The following is a 26,683-nucleotide window of genomic DNA, read 5'->3' on the forward strand; positions in this document are numbered from 1 at the left end:
CAACCCCAAGATCAAAAGTCACATGCTGCACTCACTGAGCCAGGAAGGAGCCCCTTGAAATGTATATTTTTAAGAAAGAAAATATGTCTACTATTCTGTATCTTTAGCTGGGCTTTATTACAGAAGCAACCCTGACTTCGTAGGTATCTTTGTGGTTTACTATTTCCTACTATCCTCTTTCTCAGCTTAGGGGTTTATCGTACTAGATAATAAGTTACTCACCCGTCCATGTTTACAGATGTAGTCAAATAATTCACCGCCAGACACATATTCCATTACCATAAAAAAATCTGTTGGAGTGCTGATCACCTGGTATCTTTTTTGTAAATAAAAAGAATCATAAAAAATGTTAGTTTAATTTAAAAAATCAAGCTAGTATATTATTGCTGCAATTTTATATTCCAGTGCTTTACAATATTTTAAGATGGCAACAAATTATCAAAACAATCACAGAGCTATAAACATTGCTTTACAAAATTCTCTCCTTTCTGAGACTTGAGGACTTTTCTTCAGATCCTCCCTTTCATGTTTACAAATTCTTTGAAATCCGTCATTCTTGAAAAAGTAAGCATTACTTTCTCCATTTAAACAAATTTTTTTATAGTCTGGAGATCAAGTATCATATTGAAACATAAATTAAAAATACTCTTGTTAAGGTTAAATGATACAAGAGATTTAATCATCAAAATGCAGAAAGTGGACAAATAACCATTTCTTCAACAAATAAAATGTGAGAAAAGAAAAAGGGAGGGGGGAGCTATAGGTTAAAAGTAAATCAAGGGGCGCCTGAGCGGCTCAGTCAGTTAAGCATCTGACTCCTGATTTCGGCTCAGGTCATGATCTATCACGGTTCATGAGATTGAGCCCCACACTGGGCTCCGCACTTAGAGAGCATAGGCTGCTTGGAATTCTCTTTCTCTCTTTCTGCCCACCCTGCCCTGATCTCTCTCCCTCCGTCTCTCTCTCTCTCTCAAAATAAAATAAACTTTAAAAAAAAATTTATGAAACAAAGTCTGAATACTGACTGGGTGGTTGATAATATTGTTAATCACTTTAATTTTTTAGGTGTTATAATGATCTATACTTGTGTTTTTTAAAGAGTCTATATTCCAGAGCAGATAGTGAAAAGTTTAGAGATTAAAAACATAATATTTTGGGATTTACTTCAAAATAATTTGAGGTGGGAGAAGTGGAAAGAAGCAGATAAAACAGTACACTGGCAATCACTGAAGCCAAATGATGGATACATGAGGCTTTATCACTTTACTTTTGTATACATCAAAAACGTTCCATAGTAAAAAATTAAATAGACATATATATGAATGTGTGTTTATATATATATTTCTTAAATTGACTTCTCGGCAAAGCTGAGAATATTAAAAAAATAAGAATCTGGGGCGCCTGGGTGGCGCAGTCGGTTAAGCGTCCAACTTCAGCCAGGTCACGATCTCGCGGTCCGTGAGTTCGAGCCCCGCGTCGGGCTCTGGGCTGATGGCTCAGAGCCTGGAGCCTGTTTCCGATTCTGTGTCTCCCTCTCTCTCTGCCCCTCCCCCGTTCATGCTCTGTCTCTCTCTGTCCCAAAAATAAATAAACGTTGAAAAAAAAAAAATTAAAAAAAAAAAAAAAAAAAAAGAATCTTAGCTCTACTTGAAAAAAATTTCATAAAAGACTTCTCCCCATATACACAATTTTAACAAAGTTTTGAAAACAAGTTAAATACAATTATTAAAGTTTTAACTTTGTTTATAAAGGATTATCTATAATCTGATTGTGAGCAATATGTAATTTCTACTGAGTTACTATTTAGGGCCACTAAGTATAGCTGTGTAGTTTTTGCATGGCTTCCAGGCACCCAATGAAGACACAAGTAGGAGTTGAAAAGTAGCCCAGATGCTACCCTGTTCAATGTGTCAGAAGCAGGAGACCCCTTCGGTAAATTCGTCCACCCAGATAGAGTACTTTTTACTAATGTGCACGAAAGCAAGTATGTGCTACATGGTGGTTCTGGTTATTATTCCCCATTAAAAAGGAAAGGAAAATGGCCCGGTAGTTGGTCATGTAACCACATACTATGTATTTTAAGAAAAGATACATCATGTGTAAATTAAACATTTGAAAAAAGTAAAATATTAAAGCTACAGTATAAAAATGATTATAGATCTTCAAAAAAATATTCCTAATAGCAATCTTTAGTCTTTTGGATGAAAAATGACACAGTAACCACTTTATATAAAATAAACTAACACCACTGAAGAATAAAGTTAAGATTACTTCAAATGAACTATGAAAAGAGAATTTTACCTGAGAACTCCAGAAGAAATGGTTCTGTAAGAGCAATCTTACCAGGCACCAAACTCTAATTGAATAAAATGAATAGTGTGAAGCAGGAGCACCTAGTCAACTCACTGCTGGCTAATCTGGTTTATTAACAGAATTCTCTATCACTTTTCTGCTCTGTTACATCCTTGGGGCATAACAGAAAAAAAAGTGATGAAATTCTAATAAACTTAGCTGCTGATTCTTCCATGTATATCACAGGTCTTCAGTGGATACTGTTGGATTGAACTATTTCATGAAACCTCTAACTCCAAAATAGCCACGGTGCACATTAAAGGCCAATCTAGAGCGATGAAAACCACAGCCAACATTACTAGTAAGCACTTACACCGTGTGCTAGACACTGAGCTATTCAATTGTGACATTTACTATTTGCTGCAAATCTACATGTATTGCACTCGGTGAGATCAACGGCTCCTGTCTCTAGTTGTGGAGCCTACACTCACTGAGGAAGACAGACATCAGACAAGTACTCTTCAAAACATGAACTGTTCTTCAGTAGCCTCCTAATTAAAATCCTCAGGGAGTTCCCAGTGCTCTTAGGTGCTGAGTGAATCAGGCCCCCGCCTGTGTCTACACTGTCTCATCTTTGATTCCCACCACTAGAGGGCACTATTTCTTCCATTCGTTCATTCGTGCTGCACTTGCTCCTGCCTCAGCATCTGTCTAAGCAGTGCCTACTAACGTGAGTCCTGTACCATGACCTGTACCCGGACCTGTAACTGGCCACCAGTCAGCCTTTATATCTCCGCTTAAGCAGAGAAGGTCACTCCGTAAGCCCAGGTCACCCTTTCTGCTCTCACAGAGCACTCCCTTCCCTTCAGGGCTTGTACCTCAGCTGGTGATCTATACAGTGATTGAGTGTGCACCTAGTGAAGTATCTGTAACAAAGCAGTCATTTAAATAAGTAAATAAATAAATTAGCACTTTTATAATAATAATTGTGACCAGCTCGGAGCCAAAACCAGAATAATTAGGGCAACATTACAACAAAAATTCAATGAATAAAATTTCAGTTAACTAGAATGAAGTCAAGACAAGAAGAAACATGATTTTTAAAAGAAAGAAATCCTAAGAAAACAGTTTCTTTTTTTTCCTTAATTTTTTTTTAACGTTTATTTATTTTTGAGACAGAGACAGAGCATGAACAGGGGAGGGGTAGAGAGAGAGGGAGACACAGAATCTGAAACGGGCTCCAGGCTCTGAGCTGTCAGCACAGAGCCTGATGCGGGGTTTGAACTCACGGACCGTGAGATCATGACCTGAGCCGAAGTCGGATGCTTGACTGAGCCACCCAGGTGCCCCTAAGAAAACAGTTTCACAGTGGGACTTAGGGAAAAAGGCAAATTCCAGGATTATGTTCGTAAACCTAGCCAGAGTAAGCTAAATTTTTGTGCCTTCCAAAATAATACCACATTGAAGCATTATAAGAAATTCAATCATAAAACTCATTCATATCATCATTTTAATACAACAGAAAAGTAAACTAACATGCTGTAGAAACATTTTTCAGAAAAAGTATAATTAGGCAAAAAAATTCCAGTATCCCCCAAAACCTCAAGCATTCTCCAGCTGACCAAGTTATATGCATTTTTAAGCACTATCCATTTAAATAGCATACAGAACTCAGGAAAAACCTGTCTAAAGTTAGACAAAAATCAATATTCATGAGTAAACCTCCTTGATGGTTACATCCATAGAGATTTAAAATTATTTATATAGCTGCCTATATAGCATATTTTTCTTTATTTAGAAGTCAGTTATTAAAGAAATTAGTAATCATTATTCTTAGTTCATTTATTGGTCCATGAATGGCCTACTTTTAATTACTATTTTTAATATAAGCACCTACAAACCCATCACCCAAACAAAAACCTAGGACCTGGACAATACCTTCCAGCTAACTATACAATGCAGTCCTCTCTCTTCCCCCTCCTACTGCTTCTCCCCAAACAAGTTAGCCATCATCCTGAATCCCATTCCTGCTTCCCTTGCTTTCTCTTTTATACATTTATGTGTGTGTGTGTGTGTGTGTGTGTGTGTGTGTGTCCCTTTATCTTTATATATATGTAAAATTCATACTTTTACGTATATTTTTAGTTTAATTGCTCTCAGCTTTAAAAAAAGGGTATCAGGCTATATGTAGTATTTTGGGACCTGTTTTATTGATCCATCCACAATGCTGTGTTTGCTATACTTATTTGATGTGACCATTATATAATATTTCATTGTATTTATTGATCTACTCTCCTGTTAATGGAGAAGCTATTTATTCATACAATCTACCACTGGAGAGTAAATTTTTTCCACAATTTTGCTACCATCAATTGCATTGCTGTGAACATTCTTGTATATGGCAAGATTTTCTCTTTCATATACACCTATGAATGAAATTGCTGAGTCATAGTTTATGTGAATGTCCAATTATAGGAAATAATGCCAACTGTTTTCCAAAAACATCTTGGCAATACTAAAATGTTTAGAAAATCTGTGGATTTAGATATTCTCCAACCTTGGAAAACACCATACACATTTCTTATGAAATGCTCACTCCTGTCCTGTGCCCATTTTTATTAGGTTGATCATACTTTATTTATACATGGATATACAGAAAAAAGTCAGTATCTTCTCTAACATTCTAAAAGATTATTAATGTCTTGGTTATTAACTTGATAAAAGTATACACTTTTAATCAATTCCCACTGGATTTGGCTCTCATTTTTCTCTGTAAATAGACCTATATGTATTTCTAAAAACTAACAGCCGTAAAAAATGTACATGTATGTACCCATGCAATACTGTTATCAATGCATAATTTAACAAATCACAAATGTCATTAAATATCCAAATAGGTTTCCTGATTAGCTTATAATATCTTTTTGCTTTTTGTTTTAATATTTTAATTAAGGATCCAAATATAATCAGTACATTGCAAATGATTAATAATGTCTCTCGTTTCTTTTAATTTATATATGCTCCTCTACCTCTGTTTTCTTTTGCATTCTTTTGTTGAAGAAACCAGTGGCTTGTCCTGTAGAGGATTCCATGGTCTTATTTGGCTGATCCATCCTTTATGGCAACATAATGAACAATTTATAGCACCCTGTTAGATCTAGAGATTGCATCAGGTTGCATTTTTTTTTAATTTTTTAATGTTTAACTTTGAGACACAGAGACAGACAGAGTGTGAGCAGGGAGGGGCAGAGACACAGGGAGACACAGAATCCAAAGAAGGCTCCAGCCTCTGAGCTGTCAGCAGAGAGCCAGACACGGGGCTCAAACTCATGAACAGTAAGATCATGACCTGAACCAAAATCGGACGCTTAACCGCTTAACTGACTGAACCACCCAGGCGCCCCTAGATCAGATTTCATTTTGATTTTTATTTTCCTTTGAAGGACTAGATGGTGCTGTGTACCTCCAGGCAAAGGCATACAATGTACGTCTTTCTTTTTTGAGAAATTAGCAGCCATTGCTGATCAGATCCTAGATTAATTCACACGGAAATTTTAAAAGCTAGCCAATTTGCATAATCTAATAATATATTATGATCTAAAGGGAACCCTCACTCAGGGCACCTGGGTGGCTCAGTTGGTTAAGTGTCCAGCTTTGGCTCAGGTCATGATCTTGGGGTTCGTGAGTTCAAGCTCCGCATCAGGCTCTGTGCTGGCTGCTTCAAATAACAGTGTCTCCCTCTCTCTCTCCTCCCCTGCTCACGTTCTCTCTCTCAAAAATAAATAAACCTTAAAAACAATTTTTTTAATAAAAAAAATTAAGGAAACCCTCACTCAAAACCTTCTTACTCAAAAACCCCATTGTCTCTGAAGTATAGGCCATCATCAGATTACATACCCAATACTTTTTCTTGTTATAGTCATCAACCTATCTCCTTGCCCACTCCCTTTCATTCTGCCTTAATGTCTTTTTCCCCACTGCTACTGTTGTCATCATTTAGGGTGTACATGGAAGATCTGTCCAATCAATACATGGCCTCTCATTTCCTGGACCCCCTCATCCTCCACCACACACGGCCATGCTCTCCATGGTCATTTACTATCAAAGACTAACTCTTCCAATTACTCACTGGATTCCTTCCTCCCACCTACTAAAGGGCTTGCTTTCTGCAACTAGCTCTTCTTTCTCCTGTATCACTCTCTCCACCTGGACTGAACCATCCCCTTTGGTATACAAGCATTAATATCTTCCATCTTAAAAGTAGACCCCACATTCCCCTCTAGTTACCACTCCTATTTATCTCCTTACCTTTTAATAAAATTCCTGAATTGTATATTGTTAATAACTCCTCCTTCATCTCAAATGCTCTCCTAAGCCCCTCCTAACAGGATTTATGTTATGCCCTCATTACAATTAATAGGTCCTTTTTGAAGACACCAGCAATCTCCACCTTGCCAAATCTAATGATCAATTCTCAGCACCATCTTACTCAATATTTAGCAGTGAAAGGAATAGTTAATAACCTCTCTCACAAATACGTTCTTCAGTAGGCTTCAAGATACCAGATTCTCCTGGTTTTCCTCCAACCTCATAACTGTTCATTTTCATTCTCTTCTGCTGGTTCCTCCTCATCTTGGACATCTTAACATCATAGTGCCCTAGAGATGAATTCATGAACTTCTTGTTTATCTGTACTCACATCTTTGGTGATCTCATCAAGTCTTAGGGCTTTAAATATCTTAACTACTAGTTATATGGTGAGGACTTCCAAATTTCTATCTTACACGGTTCCTTAACTCCAGAATCACATATTCAGCAGCCTACTTTTATCTCTACTTACATGCTTAATAAGCATCTCAATATCATAAAACGAGGGGTGGCTGGTTGGCTCAGTCAATTAAGGGTCCAACTCTTGGTTTAGACTCAGGTCATGAGCTCATGGTTTGTGGGTTTGAGCCCTGCATCAGGCTCAGCACTGACAGTGCAGAGATTCTCTCTCCTCCTCTCTCTGACCCTTCCCCACTCGTACTCTCAAAATAAAAAACTTAAAAAAAAAAAAAAAAAAAAACGTAAAACCAAAATCAAATTCTTGATTCCACCCTCCACCTCTAACTTGTTCCTCCTACAATCTTCTCCATTTCACTTAATGGCAACTATTTCACTCTTTTATTTGCCAAAGCCAAATAACCTTGGAGTCAATCACTGACTTCTCTCCTCTCACAATCCACAACTAATCTCTCTCAGCAGATGCTCTTTACCCTACCTTGAAAGCATACACAGAAGATGCTTACTTCTCAACACCCTCCAAACTATGCTCTATTCCAAGCCACCAAGAATACCGCAATGGACTCCTAACTAGCTTCCCTGCTTCAACGTAAGTCAGGTCATATCATACCTCTGATGAAAACTTTCTAATGGCTTCCCATCCCACTCAGAGTAAAAGCCAAAGTCCTTACAATGGCCTACACAGTTTGGCTCCCCTTTAGGTCTCTGTCCTCACCTCTTACTCCAATTCCCCCTGAATCACACTGCCTAGAGGACTGAATGACTCTGCTCCCTTGATCTCTGGACTGTATTTCCACCTCAGAGCCTTTGTATTTACTGTTCCCTCCATCAGTTATCTTCCTCCCCAGATAATCTGCATGGTATATTCCCTCACCTCTCCACTATCTTACAATATAGTTTACTAATATAAAGTTTACTATCTTCCCACCAACCCCCACTACACATGTACACACACAAATAGAAGCCCCATATGAGCAGAGATGCTATTATCAACTTTTTGTTTGCTGACACATTCCAAGTGGCCTAAATGGTGCCATTTGCTGAATGAATGGATGAACAAATTAACTTTCCGGCCTTGTTTTCCTCCATTTCCCTACACATACTCTGTGCACCAGACGAGCAAGACTGTTGTTCCCAGTATACCATGTTCTTTACACTTTCATTCTTTGACTCTTGTTGTCCTCCCAGAACCATCAGGACCTTATTCAAAATGTCACCTGCTACTGTGCGAGGTGCTAGGGAGATAAACATGGTATCTAACATCTCCATTTAGATGTCCAATGGGATTCTCAACTTAACATGGCCAAAACAACTATCCTTAATGCCCACCTGTACCCCAACATGATTCTCCTCCATTCTTCCTATCTTGAAAAACAGCATCATCACCACCACTTAGCTGCTCAAACCGAAATCCAAAATCTCAGTTGCTCAGGCACACGTGCGCGTGCGCGCACACACACACACACACACACACACACACAATATTCCTTATTCACTCTCTTGTCCTCAGTAATTAATTCGTTTTATCTCCAAACTACATACTGAATCTATCAATTCTCCCTACCTAGACCAGTATTGTCAAATAGAACTTTCTGCATTGACAGAAATGTTTTATGCAGTCTCTGTCCGATACAATAGCCACTAACCACATGTTGCTATTAAACACCTGAAAAACAGCTTCTGTGACCAGAGAACTAAATATTTTAATTAATTTAAATTTATGCTACATGTGGCTAGTGGCTACTATACCGGACAGCACAAATCTAGACTATCACTTTGGGTAAAGTCACCATAATCACAATGTCTCAGCTGGACTATAGCAACAGCTTCCTACCTGGTCTGCTTCCACTTCTGTCCCCACACCCATTCTACACTATAGTCATATCATGTCACTAGATGGCTAGATCCTAATCTTTTATTTATTTTTTTAATGTTTCCTTATTTTTGAGAGAGAGAGCAAACAGGGGAGAGGCAGAGAGAGAGGATGACAGAGGATCCGAAGCAGGCTCTGTGACGACAGGAGAGAGCCCAATACAGGGCTCGAACTCACGAACCGTGAGATCATGACCTGAGCCAAAGTCAGATGCTCAAACAACTGAGCCACCCAGGTGCCCCAATAAACTTTCAGGTCTTAGTTCAAACTTTACCTCTTCAGGGAGGTCTTCCCCACAACCTAATCTGAATTAACACTTCTGCCTCACTAATCACACCCTGGAACAGAACCATATGGTTTCATTCTCCTCAAAGCACATAGCACTGCCTAAAGTAATCTTGTTCATTTGATTACTCCCTATCTAGAACTGCTAGATACCTCTAGAACATAAACTCCACAAGGGCAGAAACCATGTCTTTCACCACTGTATCCCCAATGATAGAACAGTTCCTATTATATAGCAGGTGCTCAATAAAAATTTGTTAAATTAAAGAAAAAAACATAATTTCTGCTTCTAAAGAACTCGGTCTTGTGGGGGGAAACTAAAAAAAAAAAAAAAAAAAGAGTGAGTACAATGCAATGCCCAGGACTTTAGAAAAGCTGACTGCTATGGTACAGAGAGGATGATACCTAACTCAGTCTTAGGGAGTAAAGCAGGTTTTCTAGAGGTAATCACATGTAAAGCCTCAGATCTAAATGGCAAGTTGGAATTGGAAGCCTAGGGGAAGGGAGGTGTGGGAAAACTTTTCTAAGCAGAAGCAACAGCCAAAAGACAAGTAAAAGACCTAGTGACAATAAAAACAAACAAAAAAAAAATGGACAGACTCAGGAGATACTTAGGAAAAAGTAGCTTCAGAACTCAACAATTAATTATATGTGATGGAAAGGAATTAAAGATTATGTCCAAGTTTTAGGCTCAGAAAATTGCATGAATGGTACTTTTACTAAACAAACAAAAAACAGAGAAGTGTGGAAAAGAAAGAAAAGTTCAACTTAGTTTCAGATGATTCTAGGACTTCAGAATGGAATCATCCAATAAAGAGTACATGTGTTCAGAATTCAGGAGAAATACCTGCCCAGAAATACAGGTCTAGAAGTCTTGAGCACAAAGATGACAAATGACAACCAACATAATAGATGGGGGCACCCAAAGGCGGTTCACTAAGATTACAGTAGCTCACACTGCTGAAATGCATCATTATTTAATGGCCATGCAGAGAAAGAGGCCCATAAAGAAAAGTCTTAAGAAGTGGCAAAAAAGAAAGAAAATCAGAAGACTATGATGTCACAGAAACCTAGGGACTGCAACATTTCAAGGTGAAGAATAATGTTAAAGAGCTGTCTACAGGCTGAATAAGATTTAAAAAATTAAAAAATAGGTGAAACCAGCTCTACCAAATTAGGAAGTATTCCTCTTTTGATTAGTAAAATGAAGTTCCCCAAGAACTATGGTGGGGGGCAGGGGGAGACAAAAATCAAACCAACAAATTCTAGTTCATGGGTAAGTCTGGAGTTTCCTTTGAATCCTGTTTACTCCTTTCAGTTTTCTCCCAGTGATATTTTTTCAATTTGAGTTAATAGAGATATCATCCAATAAATACCCTCCATTCTTGGTTTTTGGTTTTCAAGCTTTCTTGCTAGAGAAACTAGAGGCCCATTCTGTAACAAGGGAACTATTCTTGGCAGCTAGTCCAAGACTACACAAAACAAACAAAACCACTGAAAGGATCAGGTCTCTCTATTTAAATCACTAACACTGTTAGAGGCTATGTCAATAAGCTTGTTCTAAACCAAGGATACATGAGTGCTTTTTCTTTTTTTATTTCAGTCCACAATTAAAGAGGCAATCAAGCTGAATGGATTAAGCCCAAGGCTAGAAAGCAGAGCTTTAAACATTAAATTTACCTCCACTAATTACTTTCCGATCAACCCTAAGAACATTCTATATCTCCTACACAAAACAAATAATTAAATAATTATAATTATAAGCAAATAATTAAATAATCCTAAGCCAGAATGAGATAATTAGCCAAAGTAAATTTAAAATTACAAATAATTATAGAAATGAAGGCAAGAAAACACTGGTACATAGGACAACAAAAATAAACATTTAAGGGAGGCTGGGTGGCTGAGTCAACTGAGCATCCGTCCTCGGCTCAGGTCATGATTTCACGGTTCCTGAATTCGAGTCCCACATCAAGCTCACTGCTATCAGCGTAGGGCCCACTTCGGATCCTCTGTCCCCGTCTTTCTCTGCCCCTCCCTTGCTCACACTGTCTCTCTCAAAAATAAATAAACAGTAAAAAAATAACAATAATAAGCTTTTAAATCCTCATGACAGTTGCAACTGCTTACTGACAAAATCCGATCTGTGTTTGTAGGAATAGAACAGGAACTAGGACTCATACTTTAAATGGGCAAAGTTTCCTTGGGGTCTTTCAGGGTTGGCATTCTAAAAGGGATGAGGTTAAGGAACAAGGCAAATACAGAGGTATCTCCCTTCACTCTCATTCTGGCATGTGATACTTTTAGTCTGACTTCTCAGCTTTTTCCTCTCACAGAAGGTGGCCACTCAGTAAGGAAGAGCAAAGAGATTTAGCTTAGAAGTCACTCAGTAACTAGATTAAAGTCATTATTAACATGGAGTTGAAGTCAGCTATGAACTGTTTCAAAAACAGTTAATCATGAAAGTGGACTGGAATCAGCATGTGGGTTGCCAATTCCTGCTTTAGACCAATGTTTATCAAATACTAGGCATTATACCAGTGCAAACACATCCTCATTTTAAAGTTAAGGAAACAAAGAATAGGAGAGGTGAGTCACCAAGCTAGTAGGTAGTATTTTAATTCTTAAGATAATCTTAAAAAATCAGTATAAATGTACTCTGGATCTTCTAGAATATAGGTCTTAGATGATAACCTTATAATCAATCATGTACTGCTGTGCAAATTCAGTGACCTTATTTGTTGTTTATGTGTATGATCAAGTGAACTTCAAGTCAAGATCAAATGACACTGAAGCTTACTGTTATGAAGGAAGTTTTCATGGTAGTGGTTTGAGAGAGAACTGAGTCATCAACAGTCACCCAATAGCACACCAAGCCCCTCCAAAAAAAGCCTTCTCTAAACAGTTGCATATTCATGTTGTTAGTAAGATGAACGGAACATACCAATTTGCAACAGTTCACCAACAATAAATGTACGCATGTTCCAAATCCTAGCAATAAGTGGATTAGCCACTCATTTAAGGATTTCAAGAATGCTACTGTATTAGTTTCCTATTGCTGCCATACTTCAAATTTGGTGGCTTACAACAACAAAAATGTATTATCTTGTAGTTTTATATAAGTCTAATACACCTCACTGGGCTAAAATCAAGGTTGTCAGCAAGGCTGTATTGCCTTCTGAAGGCTCTAGGGGGAAACTTTTCTATTTTCTAACTTTCAGAGCCTGCCTACATTCCTTGGTTCATGGCCCTCTTCCTCCATCTTCAAAGTCAGCAACAGCCAATTAAGTCCTTCTCACATTTAACACTCTGACCTTGCTTCATCCTCAAACCTCTTTCTCTTAGTCTTCTGATTCCCTCTTTCACTTTTATTTATTTTTAATTTTTTTTAACGTTTATTTATTTTTGAGACAGAGAGAGACAGAGCATGAACGGGGGAGGGTCAGAGAGAGGGAGACACAGAATCTGAAACAGGCTCCAGGCTCTGAGCTGTCAGCACTGAGCCCGACGTGGGCTCAAACTCACGGACCACAAGATCATGACCTGAGTCGAAGTCGGCCGCTTAACCGACTGAGCCACCCAGGCGCCCCCCTCTTTCACTTTTAAAGGCCATTGTGATTACTATGGGCACACCCAGAAAATAAAGGAAAACCTCCCTATAGTCAGCTGATCAGCAACCTTAAATCTATCTCTAACTTTAATTCCCGTTTGCCATGTAATGTAACATAGTCAAAGAATCTAGGAAATAGGATATCTGGGGCAGGGGGATTATTCAGCCTACCACAGCTACTATGCTAGCTTTATCACAGGCAAATAATATATCTCTATAGGTTATTGAGATGTTTCTCATTAACACTGACACCCAAAGATGACTCACTAACAAAGTTTAGGCTAAGTATAATGCCTGATTATAATGAACTAGCAAATAAAATCTCAAAGATATTAAAAATGATTTTTTACGGTATAGTCATATCAACAGGCATTCTCTGCAATATTATTTGAAGGAAAAAATATATATGGCCTTGGACCTCATTCTATTAATCCTACAATTAAACTAACAATGATTTGTTTTTTGAAAACCACCATTATTTGTCACGTTATACTATAGATACTATGAATTTCAATGACTTCATTCATTGCCTTATATTTAAATTGTGAATTGATTTTAGTTTCATAGTTGTGTTGAAGCTATAAGCATATGGAGTTTACCATACTTAATTCTTTGTTTCTATATACTTAAAAAACAATACACTAAAAATAATTAAGTCAAGACCAGGGATCCACAAATTTATTTTTCCCTTAAAAGGGATTTATATCATTTTGTTTTGAGAAAAACTGGAGTAAAGCATTAACAGCATGGCATCAACTACCAGCTCTGCAATTTACTGGCTATTTGACCTTGGACACACTGATGATACTCTTTAGATATGTAATTTCCCTATTTATAAACTGAAGACAAGAATACCTATCCTATAGGCTCATCAAGAGGATACAGTGAAATTATATATGTAAAATTCTCAATATAGTTCCTAGCCATTATCAGGTACTCAACAAGATTAATATTTATTTTATAAAACTCTATCCAAACTTTAAGATAAAAAATAAAGAGGGGTGCCTAGGTGGTCAGTTAAGCACCTGACTCTTGGATTCAGCTCAGGGCATGATTTCACAGTTCATGGGATCAAGCCCCATGTCAGGCTCTGCACTGGCAGTGCTTAGTCTGCTTGAGATTCTGTCTCCCTCTCTCTCTGCCCCTCCCCCACTCCCTCTGCGCCTCTCTCTCTCAAAATAAACTTTAAAACAATTTTTTAAGATAAAAAATAGAGACAATTATCAGTGTTTATATTACATTTTCTCAGTTAATATAAAACTGCAACTTTAAATGATTTAAAAGAATACTGTTCCATACTCAGTATCTACATTTTCTATGAGTATAATCAATTTTAAATTATTTATCTTTCAATATAATTAATCAGGTTTATCAATCTCTTCATATTTACTTATCTTTTAAATTTGTAACTTATCCTATCAAAAAAAAATCCATTTGCCTCCCTAAGAGCTTTGGTATCAGTAATCACAGTAATAACTGCAGTTTTGCAAATAATATACTAGGGTGGATAATCTCTACCAGTTAGTTTCTACCTTTTCCAAAAAGAAAATACTGTTAAGTTAACGAAAATAGACTAGAAAAAAAATTATGAAATGACTCAAGGAATACCAAAGTCCTAAATGCCCTTTAAAGTGAATACTAGGGAAGAGTCAACTTCTAAGGCTGCATTCACCACCCGAAAACCGTAGCAATTTTGAAAAGTGACTCTTAATTATAAACTAAAAGTATACAAAAAAAGATTAATAGAGGTTAAATGAATTAATATTTGCTGAATACAAATAAAAAAAAGAATTATACTTTTATAAAAAGTTAACTAAAGATAAACAATTATTTATAAATTCATAGGAATTACTTCAGGACAGTTTCTTTTGCATTATCAGGTACAAAAATACTTACAGTTTGATAATATGAGGATGGCGAAAGAGTTTTAGATTTTGAATTTCTCGTTTTATTTTTCCAACAACATCTAAACTGCGAATCTTCTGTCTATTTAAGATTTTAACTGCCACTTTATGGCCTGTCAATTGATGTTCTCCAACTAAAGAAAAGAAAAAGGGAAAAACTTGCTGTCATAGCAACATAATCATTTATTCATGTTTCCTTCCACTGTAACCCCAAATTTCTTTACTCATATATACCACTTTTATATCTTTTATTGCATAGATCTTCAGTTTCCTTTCCTTCTATTTCTTCTACTAGAGTATGCACTCCTTGGAGAAAGAAACTGTATCTTAGTCTTCTCTGCATCCTCAGTACCTAACATGGAGATGTCCTTTAAATATTTGTGGAAAGGATTACTGAATTCTACATTCCTACCAAAAAGAAAAAAAAAAAAAAAGCCAAATTTGGAACATCTTTTGGATAAAGCAGAATTATGTTTTGTTAATCTCTTTATTTCTTCATTTCTGGTTAGTTCCAGTCATTGTATTATAGAAGAATAAATAATTGCTGTAATAGAGGAAAAACTTACAACTGATTTCATTACTATTTCATCAGAAAATACACATGTAGCCCTTATTTTATATATTTTGTCTTTTCCATAAAACCTTCCTATTTCCCCATATTTAGTGGGATCTCTTCTTCTTTCAAACTCTCACAGTATGTTTATAAAATTCATGTATCATCATTTTAGGCTATTATAAACATTTGTGGTTCTGACATATCATATGACATGAGCTATTATAGTTCACACCCACCCCCATCTTGAGTAAGGCGGTCAGTATTCATCCAAGTCTCCCAGAAGAAATAACACAGTATTTTGTACAAAATACATGCTAAATAAATATATCTTCCATTGAATTAAACAATAATCCTTCCCCTTTCATATAACACATTCATAGTACCCAAATACTGCTCAGATGAAAAATCCCTTCATTGGAGAACAAATCTGCCTGCCCTCTTTTTCTTTCAATTACTATTCTAAATACTGACCATTCTCCTCCAAACACTTAGTCAACCCTTGACTCCTTCCAACAAATTCCCCTTTCTTTTCTTTGGGGAAAATGAAGTCTTTAGGAGAATTTCCTCTATCTTCAAGGCTTGATTATATCCACATCTCTCTTTGTTCCAGTCTCAGATGTTTTCACCTTCCTCCTGTTTAAACTTGTGGTCTTGAACCCATCTTTTCTCCATTCTCCTTATACTCAACCTTTTTCTTTTCTTTTTTTTTTTAATATTTTTTTAATGCTTACTTATTCATTTTTGAGAGAGAGAGAGATAGTGAGGGGAGGGGCAGAGAGGGAGGGAGACAGAGAATTCCAAGCAGGCTCCCCATTGTCAGCGCAGAACCCGATGTGGGGCTCAAACTCACAAACCATGAGATCATCATGACCTGAGCTGAAATCAAGAGTCGGATCCTTAACCAACTGAGTCACCCAGGCGCCACTCAGCCTTTTTCTTTTCTAACAGCCCTTCTCCTTAGCCCATCAATATTCCATCCTGCCCCCAAATCTTCCATTTACCCTGGATCTTCCTTTAGTTTTTAACATCTGCCTCATCAAAATTTCTCAAAACAGTAGTCTACATTTATTGTCTGTTCTTCCTCCCTTTTAACCCTTCAGAAGTCACTGCTATCTGGCTTCTACCTCTATTCCTCTACTGATACAAGAGGGTCACAAAAGACCTGTTAACTATCAAGCCATGTATACTTTCCAGTTCACAGGTTACTGTACTCTCTGTTGCATTAGACAACATTGATACCTTTCCCTTTTTTGGTGTCACTTCTCTCTCCTGGTTCTCAGACCATCTCTAACTCTCAGATTGTCTCCTTTACGGCCTCACCTATTCTTTAAGGTTTAGGGTCCCCAGGTTTCTCATCTATAACCAAAGTAGATCCTTAAGTTATTTCACCCATCTCTCATAATTTTAATTACCAGCCATACGCCAAGGACTCTGCCCTCTTCTTCAAATTTCCATATCTCAACACTAGTATTCCACAAACATCTCAAATTCAGCATGTTCAGAAGTAAACTCAGCATTCTCCTCCACTTCCTCTACCAAACCTATGTCCTCTATTTCACTTGATGGCACACAGACTATATGCTAGAAATCAAAGAGTCAGGTGACAATATCTCCCAAGAATTTCTTGGAGTCAAGTCAAATCATTAAAACAAATACGTTAATAATGATGGTAAAAGTAACCATGACATTTATTGCTTGTTATGTACTAAGCATTATTCTAAGTGCTAACTAACCTGCTCACTCAACCCTACAACTCTATGAAGTATCAATATCCTCCAGAGTAGAGATGAGAAACCTGAGGCACAGAGAAGTTAAACAACTCGTCCAAAGTGATGCAGTGTGAGGTGGCACATGTCATCTCAGGTCATCATCTCCCTTCAGTTCACAGGAAGCATGTTTAACTACACATAGTGCCCCCAGTCAGAAGAATCCAAACATGAAATGGGCTGACCTAGGAAGAACTGAGTTTCCTGTCACTGGAGATTATTTTTACCTTTATAACTTTCTCAGGTAGTAAATTATCATCTCAAATGCTGTGCCGGCATATAAAACAAACTGGGAGACAGCAAATCAAGTTCAAGCAATCTAACCTAATATAACATTCTAAAATTTGCTTCCAGGACCCCAGAAAAATATTATCAATTTCAGGGACTTTCTTTTATTAATTTTTTAAATTCCAGTATAATTAACATACAATGTTACATTAATTTCAGGTGTACAATACAGTGATTCAACAATTCTATAGATTCCTCAGTGCTCTTAATCCCCTTCACCTATTTCACTCATTCCCCCGGGGTCTCTCCTCTGGTAACCACCTGTTTGTTCTCTGTATTTAAGAGTTTTTTGTCTTTTTTTTCTTTGTTCATTTTTGTCTTGTTTTCTTTGTTTTGTTTCTTAAATTCCACAAACGAGTGAAATCATACGGTATTTGTCTTTCTCTGACTGACTTCACTTAGCATTATGTGCTCTAGAGCCATCCCTATTGTTGCAAAGGGCAAGATTTCATTCTTCTTTATGGTGAAGTCAATTTCAGGGAGCTTCTTCTACTCAATTAAAATAACTTAAATGTTTCTTAATGCCTCGGTAGGGTAGTATTATTCACTTTTGAGAATTTCATGATACCCAAACATCTGCTTGCATGGCCTAAAAAATATGTTTCTCCCCTCACATCCCAGATAGTCTCAGTGAGAGTAACCAATGCTGCATCCCTTGCCAATACAATTGAAAAAAAGAGTTCAATTACTCCTTCCCCATTTGATAATTGAAACTACTGACTACTGAGAACATATGGGCTCTTACCAGATCAAAGAAGTAAGACCAAAGACTCTAACAGCCAAACAGATGGGTGTTTTGTTTTTTAATACCATATGCTTAAACTGAAAAGCAAGGAAACCAGAAAGTGAGTGAAATCACTCAAAAAACAATTTAATGATGAAGTATTACTTCGCCAACAAATTCAATAAAGCTGCAGTATACAAAATCAATATACAAAAATCACTTGTGTTTCTATACTAACAATGAATTATCAGAAAGAGAAAAGAAGAAAACAAGCCCACGTACAACTGCATCAAAAGAATAAAATACCTAGGAATAAATTTGACAAGGAGGTGGAAAGATCTATACACTGAAAATTTTAAGACACTGATTAAAAGAAATGGAAGAAGACACAATAGATATACCACACTCACAGATTAGAAGAACTGATAATGTTAATAAGTCTATACTACTCAAAGCAACCTACAGATTCAATGCAATCCCTATCAAAACTCTAATGGCATTTTTCACAGAAATAGAAAAAACAATCCTAAAGTTTATATGGAACCACAAAAGACCCCAAAAAGCCAAAGCAATCTTGAGAAAGAACAAAGCTTAAAAAATCACACTTCCCAATTCCAACTATATTACAAAGCTGCAGTAATCAAAACAGTCTAATATTGGCATAAAAACAAACACATAGATCAATAGAATAGGATATAGAACCCAGAAATAAACCTTTGCATATATGGTCAATTATTTTACAACACAGGAGTCAAGAATATACAATGGAGAAAGGATAGTGTCTTCAATAAATGGTGCTAGGAAAACTGGATAGCCACATATAAAAGAATGAAACTAGAACCATATCTTACGCATTATGTACAAATCAACTCAAAATAGATTAAAGACTTAAATTTAATACCTGAAACCATAAAACTTCTAGAAGAAAACATAGGTGGTAAGCTCCTCGACATAAGTCTTGATAATGATTTTTTGGATTTGACAAAAAAAGCAAAGACAACAAAAACAAAAATGAACAAGTGGGACTACATCAAACTAAAAAGGTTTTCAACAGAAAAGGAAACAAAATGAAAAGACAACCTACAGAATGGGAGAAAATATCCACAAATCATACATCTGACAAGGGATTGATATTCAAAATATATAAAGAACTCAATTCAATGGCAAAAACAAAAAACGCTTGATTAAAAAGTGGACAGAAGAACTGAATAAACATTTTCCCAAACACGACATACAAATGGCCAATAAATCCATGAAAAAGTGCTCAACATCAATAATCATCAGGGAAATGCAAATCAAAAACACCATGTGTATCACCTCACACCTGCTTGAACTGCTGTCACCACAAACACAAGAATTAAATGTTGCCAAGGATGTGGGAAAAGAGGGAACCCTGTGCACTGCTGGTGGGAATATAAATTGGTGCAGCTATTATAAAAAACAGTATGTAGCTTCCTTAAAAAATTCATAGAACTACCATATGATCCAGCAATCCCATTTCTGAGTATATAGTAAAATATATATATATATATTTATTTATTTATAAACATATATATATTTATTGATGTATATATATATTTATTTATATATATAGTAAAATATATATATATATATATTTATTTATTTATTTATTTATAGACGTATCTGCACTTCCACATTCACTGCAGCATTATTCACAACAGCCAAGACATGGAAACCACCTAGGTATCTGTCAACAAATGAATAAAGATGATACATACACACATACATGTGTCATTCAGTCATGAGAAAGAAGGAAATCCTGTTTGTGACATAGATGGACTTTGAGGCATTATGCTAAGTAAATTAGGCCAGTTAAAGACAAATACTGCACTGTATCACTTATCTGTAGAATCTAAAAAAAAAAAGGTCAAACTTGTAGAAAAGTGGTTGCCAAGGGCTGGGAGATAGAGCTTAGTAAAAGTGTACAAACTTTCACCTACGAGATGAATACAAAGGTGCCTGGGTGGTTCAGTCAGTTGAGTGTCCGACTCTTGATTTTTGGCTCAGGTCGTGATCTCCTGGTTCATGAGTTCGAGCCCCACATCCGGCTCTGCACTGATAATGCCAGTCTGCTTGGGATTCTCTCTCTGCCCCTCCCCCCACTTGTGCCCATGCTCTCTCTCACTCACTCTCAAAATAAATAAACTTTAAAGAAAAAAGAGTCTGAGATTGTGGGGAGGAAGATGGCAGCGAAGGAGGACAATGGGCTCACCGCGTCCTGCTGATCACTTAGATTCCACCCACATCTGCCTAATTTACCCCGATAACCACCAGAAGACTAGCAGAACAGACTCTGGAGCCAAGTGTAGATGAGAGGCCCACAGAACAGGGTAGGATGGGCGGAGAGGTGATGCACGCTACACGGACTGGCAGGAGGGAGCCGGGGTGGTGAAGGGGCAGCCAGTCCACCCGGCAAGGCAGAGTCCCCGAGTCTGGCTTGCAAAAGCGGAGGGGCCAGACAGAGCATGTTCTGACAGCCAGTGGGACTTAACATCTGGAATGTTATAAGTCAACAGCTCTACTCGGAGAGCGGGAGGGAGACTTGTTGAGCCCCAGAGGACAGAGCTCAGCTTGGCGGGGAACAAAGGCGCTGGGAAGCGCCGTCTCCCTCGCCCAGCCCCCAGCCAAAATCCCAAAGGGAGCCAGTTCCCCTCACGGAACTTGTTTGTACCCCACAAACACCCAACGCTGTGCTTCTGTGGATCCATCCCTCCGACGGGTCTGCCTCCCTCCCGGTGCCGCAGGGCCCCTCCCGAAGCAGACCACCAGGCAAAGCCAGCTGAGTCTGCCCCTCCCACCCCTGTGCACCTTGCGGATCCACCCTGGATAATACGCCAGATCCAATCGAAGCAGGACCACAAGCCCGGCAGTGTGCAAGTAGCCCAGGCAGAGGCCACACCACTCCACAATTAGTCCTGCCCCTGGGAGAGGGGAAGATAAGGTACACACCAGTCTGACTGTAGTCCCAGGGCGGGCTGGGGGCAGACATTAGGTCTGACTGCGGCCCCGCCCACCAACGCAAGTTACTCCAGACAGCACAGAGGAAGAGCCCTGCAGTTCCCCGCCACTCCAGGGACTATAAAAAATGACAAAAAGGAGGAATTCTCCTCAAAGGAAACTCCAGGAATTAGCGACAGCTAACGATCTGATCAAAAACAATTTAAACAATATAACAGAAAATGAATTTAGAATAATAGTCATAAAATTAACTGCTGGGCTTGAAAAAAACTATAGAGGACAACAGAGAATCTATTGCTACAGAGATCAAGGGACAAAAAAACAGTCAGGAGGAGCTAAAAAATGTTATAAATGAGCTGCAAAATAAAAGGGAGGTGAACACAACTCAGACTGAAGAGGCAGAGGGGAGAATAGGTGAACTAGAAGATAAAATTATGGAAAAAGAGGAAGCTGAGTAGAAGAGAGAGAAAAAAATCCAGGAGTATGAGGGGAGAATTAGAGAACTAAGTGATGCGATAAAACGCAGTAACATATGCATAATTGGGATTCCAGAGGAGGAAGAGAGAGGGAAAGGTGCTGAGGGTGTACTTGAAGAAATCATAGCTGAGAACTTCCCTGAACTGGGGAAGGAAAAAGGCATTGAAATCCAAGAGGCACAGAGAACTCCCTTCAGACGTAACTTGAATCCATCTTCTGCACGACATATCATAGTGAAACTGGCAAAATACAAGGATAAAGAGAATTCTGAAAGCAGCTAGGGATAAACACGCTCTAACATATAAAGGGAGACCGATAAGACTCGTGACGGATCTCTCTACTGAAACTTGGCAGGCCAGAAAGGAATAGCAGGAAATCTTCAATGTGATGAACAGAAAAAATATGCAGCCGAGAATCCTTTATCCAGCAAATCTGTCATTTAGAATAGGAGGAGAGATAAAGGTCTTCCCAAACATACAAAAACTGAAGGAATTCATCACCACTAAACCAGCCCTACAAGAGATCCTAAGGGAGATCCTGTGAGACAAAGTACCAGAGACATCACTGGAAGCATGAAACCTACAGATATCACAATGACTCTAAACCCATATCTTTCAATAATAACACTGAATGTGAATGGACTAAAAGCCCCAACCAAAAGACACAGGGTATCAGAATGGATAAAAAAACAAGACCCATCTATTTGCTGTCTACAAGAGACTCATTTTAGACCTGAGGACCCCTTCAGATTGAAAGGGAGGGAATGGAGAACTATCTATCATGCTACTGGAAGTCAAAAGAAAGCTGGAGTAGCCATACTTATATCAGGCAAACTAGACTTCAAATTAAAGGCTGTAACAAGACATGAAGAAGGGCATTATATAATTATTACAGGATCTATCCATCAGGAGGAGCTAACAATTATAAATGTCTATGCACCGAATACGGGAGCCCCCAAATATATAAAACAATTAATCACAAACATAAGCAACCTTATTGATAAGAATGTGGTAATTGCAGGGGACTTTAATACTCCACTTACAACATTGGATAGATCATCTAGACACAGGATTAATAAAGAAACAAGGGCCCTGAATGATACACTGGATCAGATGGACTTGATAGATACATTTAGAACTCTGCATCCCAAAGCAACAGAATATACTTTCTTCTCGAGTGCACATGGAACATTCTCCAAGACAGATCACATACTGGGTCACAAAAGAGCCCTTCATAAGTATATAAGAATTGAGATCATACCATGCATACTTTCAGACCACAATGCAATGAAGCTTCAAATCAACCACAAGAAAAAGTCTGGAAAACCTCCAAAAGCATGGAGGTTAAAGAACACCCTACTAAAGAATGAATGGGTCAACCAGGCAATTAGAGAAGAAATTAAAAAATACATGGAAACAAATGAAAATGAAAATACAACAATCCAAATGCTTTGGGATGCAGCGAAGGCAGTCCTGAGAGGAAAATACATTGCAATCCAGGCCTATCTCAAGAAACAAGAAAAATCCCAAATACAAAATCTAACAGCACACCTAAAGGAAATAGAAGCAGAACAGCAAAGATACCCCAAATCCAGCAGAAGAAGAGAAATAATAAAGATCAGAGCAGAAATAAACAATATAGAATCTAAAAAACTGTAGAGCAGATCAATGAAACCAAGAGTTGGTTTTTTGAAAAAATAAACAAAATTGAAAAACCTCTAGCAAGGCTTCTCAAAAAGAAAAGGGAGATGACCCAAATAGATAAAATCATGAATGAAAACGGAATTATTACAACCAGTCCCTCAGAAATACAAGCAATTATCAGGGAATACTATGAAAAATTATATGCCAACAAACTGGACAACCCGGAAGAAATGGACAAATTCCTAAACACCGACACACTTCCAAAACTCAAACAGGAAGAAATAGAAAGCTTGAACAGACCCATAACCAGAGAAGAAATTGAATCAGTTATCAAAAATCTCCCAACAAATAAGAGTCCAGGACCAGATGGCTTCCCAGGGGAATTCTACCAGACATTTAAAGCAGAGATAATACCTATCCTTCTCAAGCTATTCCAAAAAATAGGGAAGGAAATCTTCCAGACTCATTCTATGAAGCCAGCATTACTTTGATTCCTAAACCAGACAGAGACCCAGTAAAAAAAGAGAACTACAGGCCAATATCCCTTATGAATACGGATGCAAAAATTCTCAATGAGATACTAGCAAATCGAATTCAAAAGCATATAAAAAGAATTATTCACCATGCTCAAGTGGGATTCATTCCTGGAATGCAGGGCTGGTTCAACATTCGCAAATCAATCAATGTGATACATCACATTAATAAAAGATAAGAACCATATGATCCTGTCAATCGATGCAGAAAAAGCATTTGACAAAATTCAGCATCCTTTCTTAATAAAAACCCTTGAGAAAGTTGGGATAGAAGCAACATACTTACACATCATAAAAGCCATTTATGAAAAGCCCAAGCTAATATTATCCTCAATGGGGAAAAACTGAGAGCTTTCTCCCTGAGATCAGGAACACGACAGGGATGTCCACTCTCACTGCTGTTGTTTAACGTAGCGTTGGAGGTCCTAGCATCAGCAATCAGACAACAAAAGGAAATCAAAGGCATCAAAATTGGCAAAGACGAAGTTAAGCTTTCACTTTTTGCAGATGACACGATATTATACTTGGAAAACCCGATAGACTCCACCATGAATTCTGCAACATTGCAGGATACAAAATCAATGTACAGAAATCAGTTGCATTCTTATACACTAAAAATGAAGCAACAGAAAGACAACTAAAGAAACTGATCCCATTCACAATTGCACCAAGAAGCATAAAATACCTAGGAACAAACCTGACCAAAGATGTAAAAAATCTGTATGCTGAAAACTATAGAAAGCTTATGAAGGAAATTGAAGAAGATATAAAGAAATGGAAAAACATTCCATGCTCATGGACTGGAAGAATAAATATTGTTAAAATGTAAATACTACCCAAAGCTATCTACACATTCAATGCAATCCCAATCAAAATTGCACCAGCATTCTTCTTGAAGCTATAACAAGCAATCCCAAAATTGTACGGAACCACAAAAGGCCCCGAATAGCCAAAGTAATTTTGAAGAAGACCAAAGCAGGAGGCATCACAATCCCAGACTTTAGCCTCTACTACAAAGCTGTAATCATCAAGACAGCATGGTATTGGCACAAAAACAGACACATAGACCAATGGAATAGAATAGAAACCCCAGAACTAGACCCACAAAAGTATGACCAACTAATCTTTGACAAAGCAGGAAAGAATATCCAATGGAAAAAAGACAGTCTCTTTAACAAATGGTGCTGGGAGAACTGGACAGAAACATGAAGAAGGATGAAACTAGACCACTTTCTTACACCATTCACAAAAACAAACTCAAAGTGGATAAAGGACCTGAATATGAGACAGGAAACCATCAAACCCATAGAGGAGAAAGCAGGGAAAAACCTCTCTGACCTCGGCCACAGCAATTTCTTACTTGACACATCCCCAAAGGCAAAGGAATTAAAAGCAAAAATGAACTATTGGGACCTCATGAAGATAAAAACCTTCTGCACATCAAAGGAAACAATCAACAAAACTAAAAGGCAACCAAAGCAATGGGAAAAGACATCTGCAAATGACATATCGGATAAAGGGCTAGTATCCAAAAATCTATAAAGAGCTCACCAAACTCCACACCCGAGAAACAAATAATCCAGTGAAGAAATGGGCAGAAAACATGAATAGACACTTCTCTAAAGGAGACATCCAGATGGCCAACAGGCACATGAAAAGATGCTTAACATCGCTCATCAGGGAAATACAAATCAAAACCACACTCAGATATCACCTCACACCAGTCAGAGTGGCTAAAATGAACAAAACAGGAGACTATAGATGCTGGAGAGGATTTGGAGAAACAGGAACCCTCTTGCACTGTTGGTGGGAATGCAAACTGGTGTAGCCACTCTGGAAAAGAGTGTGGAGGTTTCTCAAAAAATTAAAAATAGACCTACCCTATGACCCAGCAATAGCACTGCTAGGAAATTACCCAAGGGATACAGGAGTATTGGTGCATAGGGGCACTTGTACCCCAATGTTTATAGCAGCACTCTCAACAATAGCTAAATTATGGAAAGAGCCTAAATGTCCATCAACTGATGAATGGATAAAGAAATTGTGGTTTATATACACAATGGAATACTAGGTGGCAATGAGAAAGAATGAAATACGGCCTTTTGTAGCAACATGGATGGAACTGGAGAGTGTTATGCTAAGTGAAATAAGTCATACAGAGAAGGACAGATTCCATATGTTTTCACCCCTGTGTGGATCCTGAGAAACTTAATAGAAGACCATGAGGGAGGGGAAGAAAAAAAATGGTTAGAGAGGGAGGGAGCCAAACCACAAGAGACTCCTAAAAACTGAGAACTGAGGGTTTATGGGGGGTGAGGGGGGGATGATGGGTATTGAGGGCACCTGTTGGGATGAGCACTGGGTGTTGTATAGAAACCAATTTGACAATAAATTTCATAATAAAAAAAAGAGAGAAAAGAAAAAAGAGTCAAGTTCATCGAGGGTGCCTGGCAGGCTCAGTCAGTGGAGCATGAGACTCTTGATCTTGGGGTTATGAGTTCAAGCCCCACTTTGGGTGTGGAGATAGCTAAAAATAAAATCTAAAAAAAAAAAAAAAAAGGCAAATGCATTGAGATTGCCTCTTCTTTTTCCTGAACTAAATCAGCCCCTATTGCCTAATAACTTAAGTGAATTAGTACTTAGTAATAACTAATTAAATCCAAGTTATCTCATAATCATATTCCATCTGAAAGCCAAATGAATATTCTTAAAAATCTTTTAAGAAAAACAGATTTAAGACCAAGAATTTCTTCTGTGTTAGGGCTATAGAGTAATTGAAAGGAAAGGATTGGGTTCATCAGTTTTATTTCCATGCATTTATTCAATCCAAAAACATGTACTACTTCCCACAAGCGAGGACTATGTTGATCAAAGGAGACATGAAAAGAGAGGAGTAACAGGACTTCCAATTTTAGTAGAGGGGAAAAAACAGCAATAAAGGAGCTAAAATAAATTCTGTATGGTATTA

At 37.8% G+C, this 26,683-nt stretch overlaps 1 protein-coding gene across 4 annotated transcripts in view; it reads right to left on the minus strand.

The window, feature by feature from the left end:
• Window positions 1-26,683, minus strand: part of PRKAA2 (protein kinase AMP-activated catalytic subunit alpha 2) — a 79,228-nt gene that overhangs the window by 29,277 nt on the left and 23,268 nt on the right. For 3 of the 4 annotated variants that reach the window (XR_006962757.1, XM_047083686.1, XM_047083688.1), the window contains exons 2-3: window positions 14,742-14,883; window positions 223-316 (exon numbers count right to left, since the gene is read on the minus strand). Coding sequence is in view for 2 of the 4 variants with exons in the window: in XM_047083686.1 (XP_046939642.1) it covers window positions 223-316; window positions 14,742-14,883 (236 nt within the window). In the remaining 2 variants the exon portion in view is untranslated. Of the gene's footprint in view, window positions 1-222; window positions 317-14,741; window positions 14,884-26,683 lie in introns of those variants that run through there. The other variant, XM_047083687.1, reaches the window with a different exon arrangement.

The sequence above is a fragment of the Lynx rufus genome, unplaced genomic scaffold (assembly GCF_022079265.1).
Source record: "Lynx rufus isolate CCGP_SWC_20201006 ecotype Redwood Valley unplaced genomic scaffold, mLynRuf1.p SCAF_2, whole genome shotgun sequence".
Taxonomy (NCBI): Eukaryota; Metazoa; Chordata; class Mammalia; order Carnivora; family Felidae; genus Lynx; species Lynx rufus.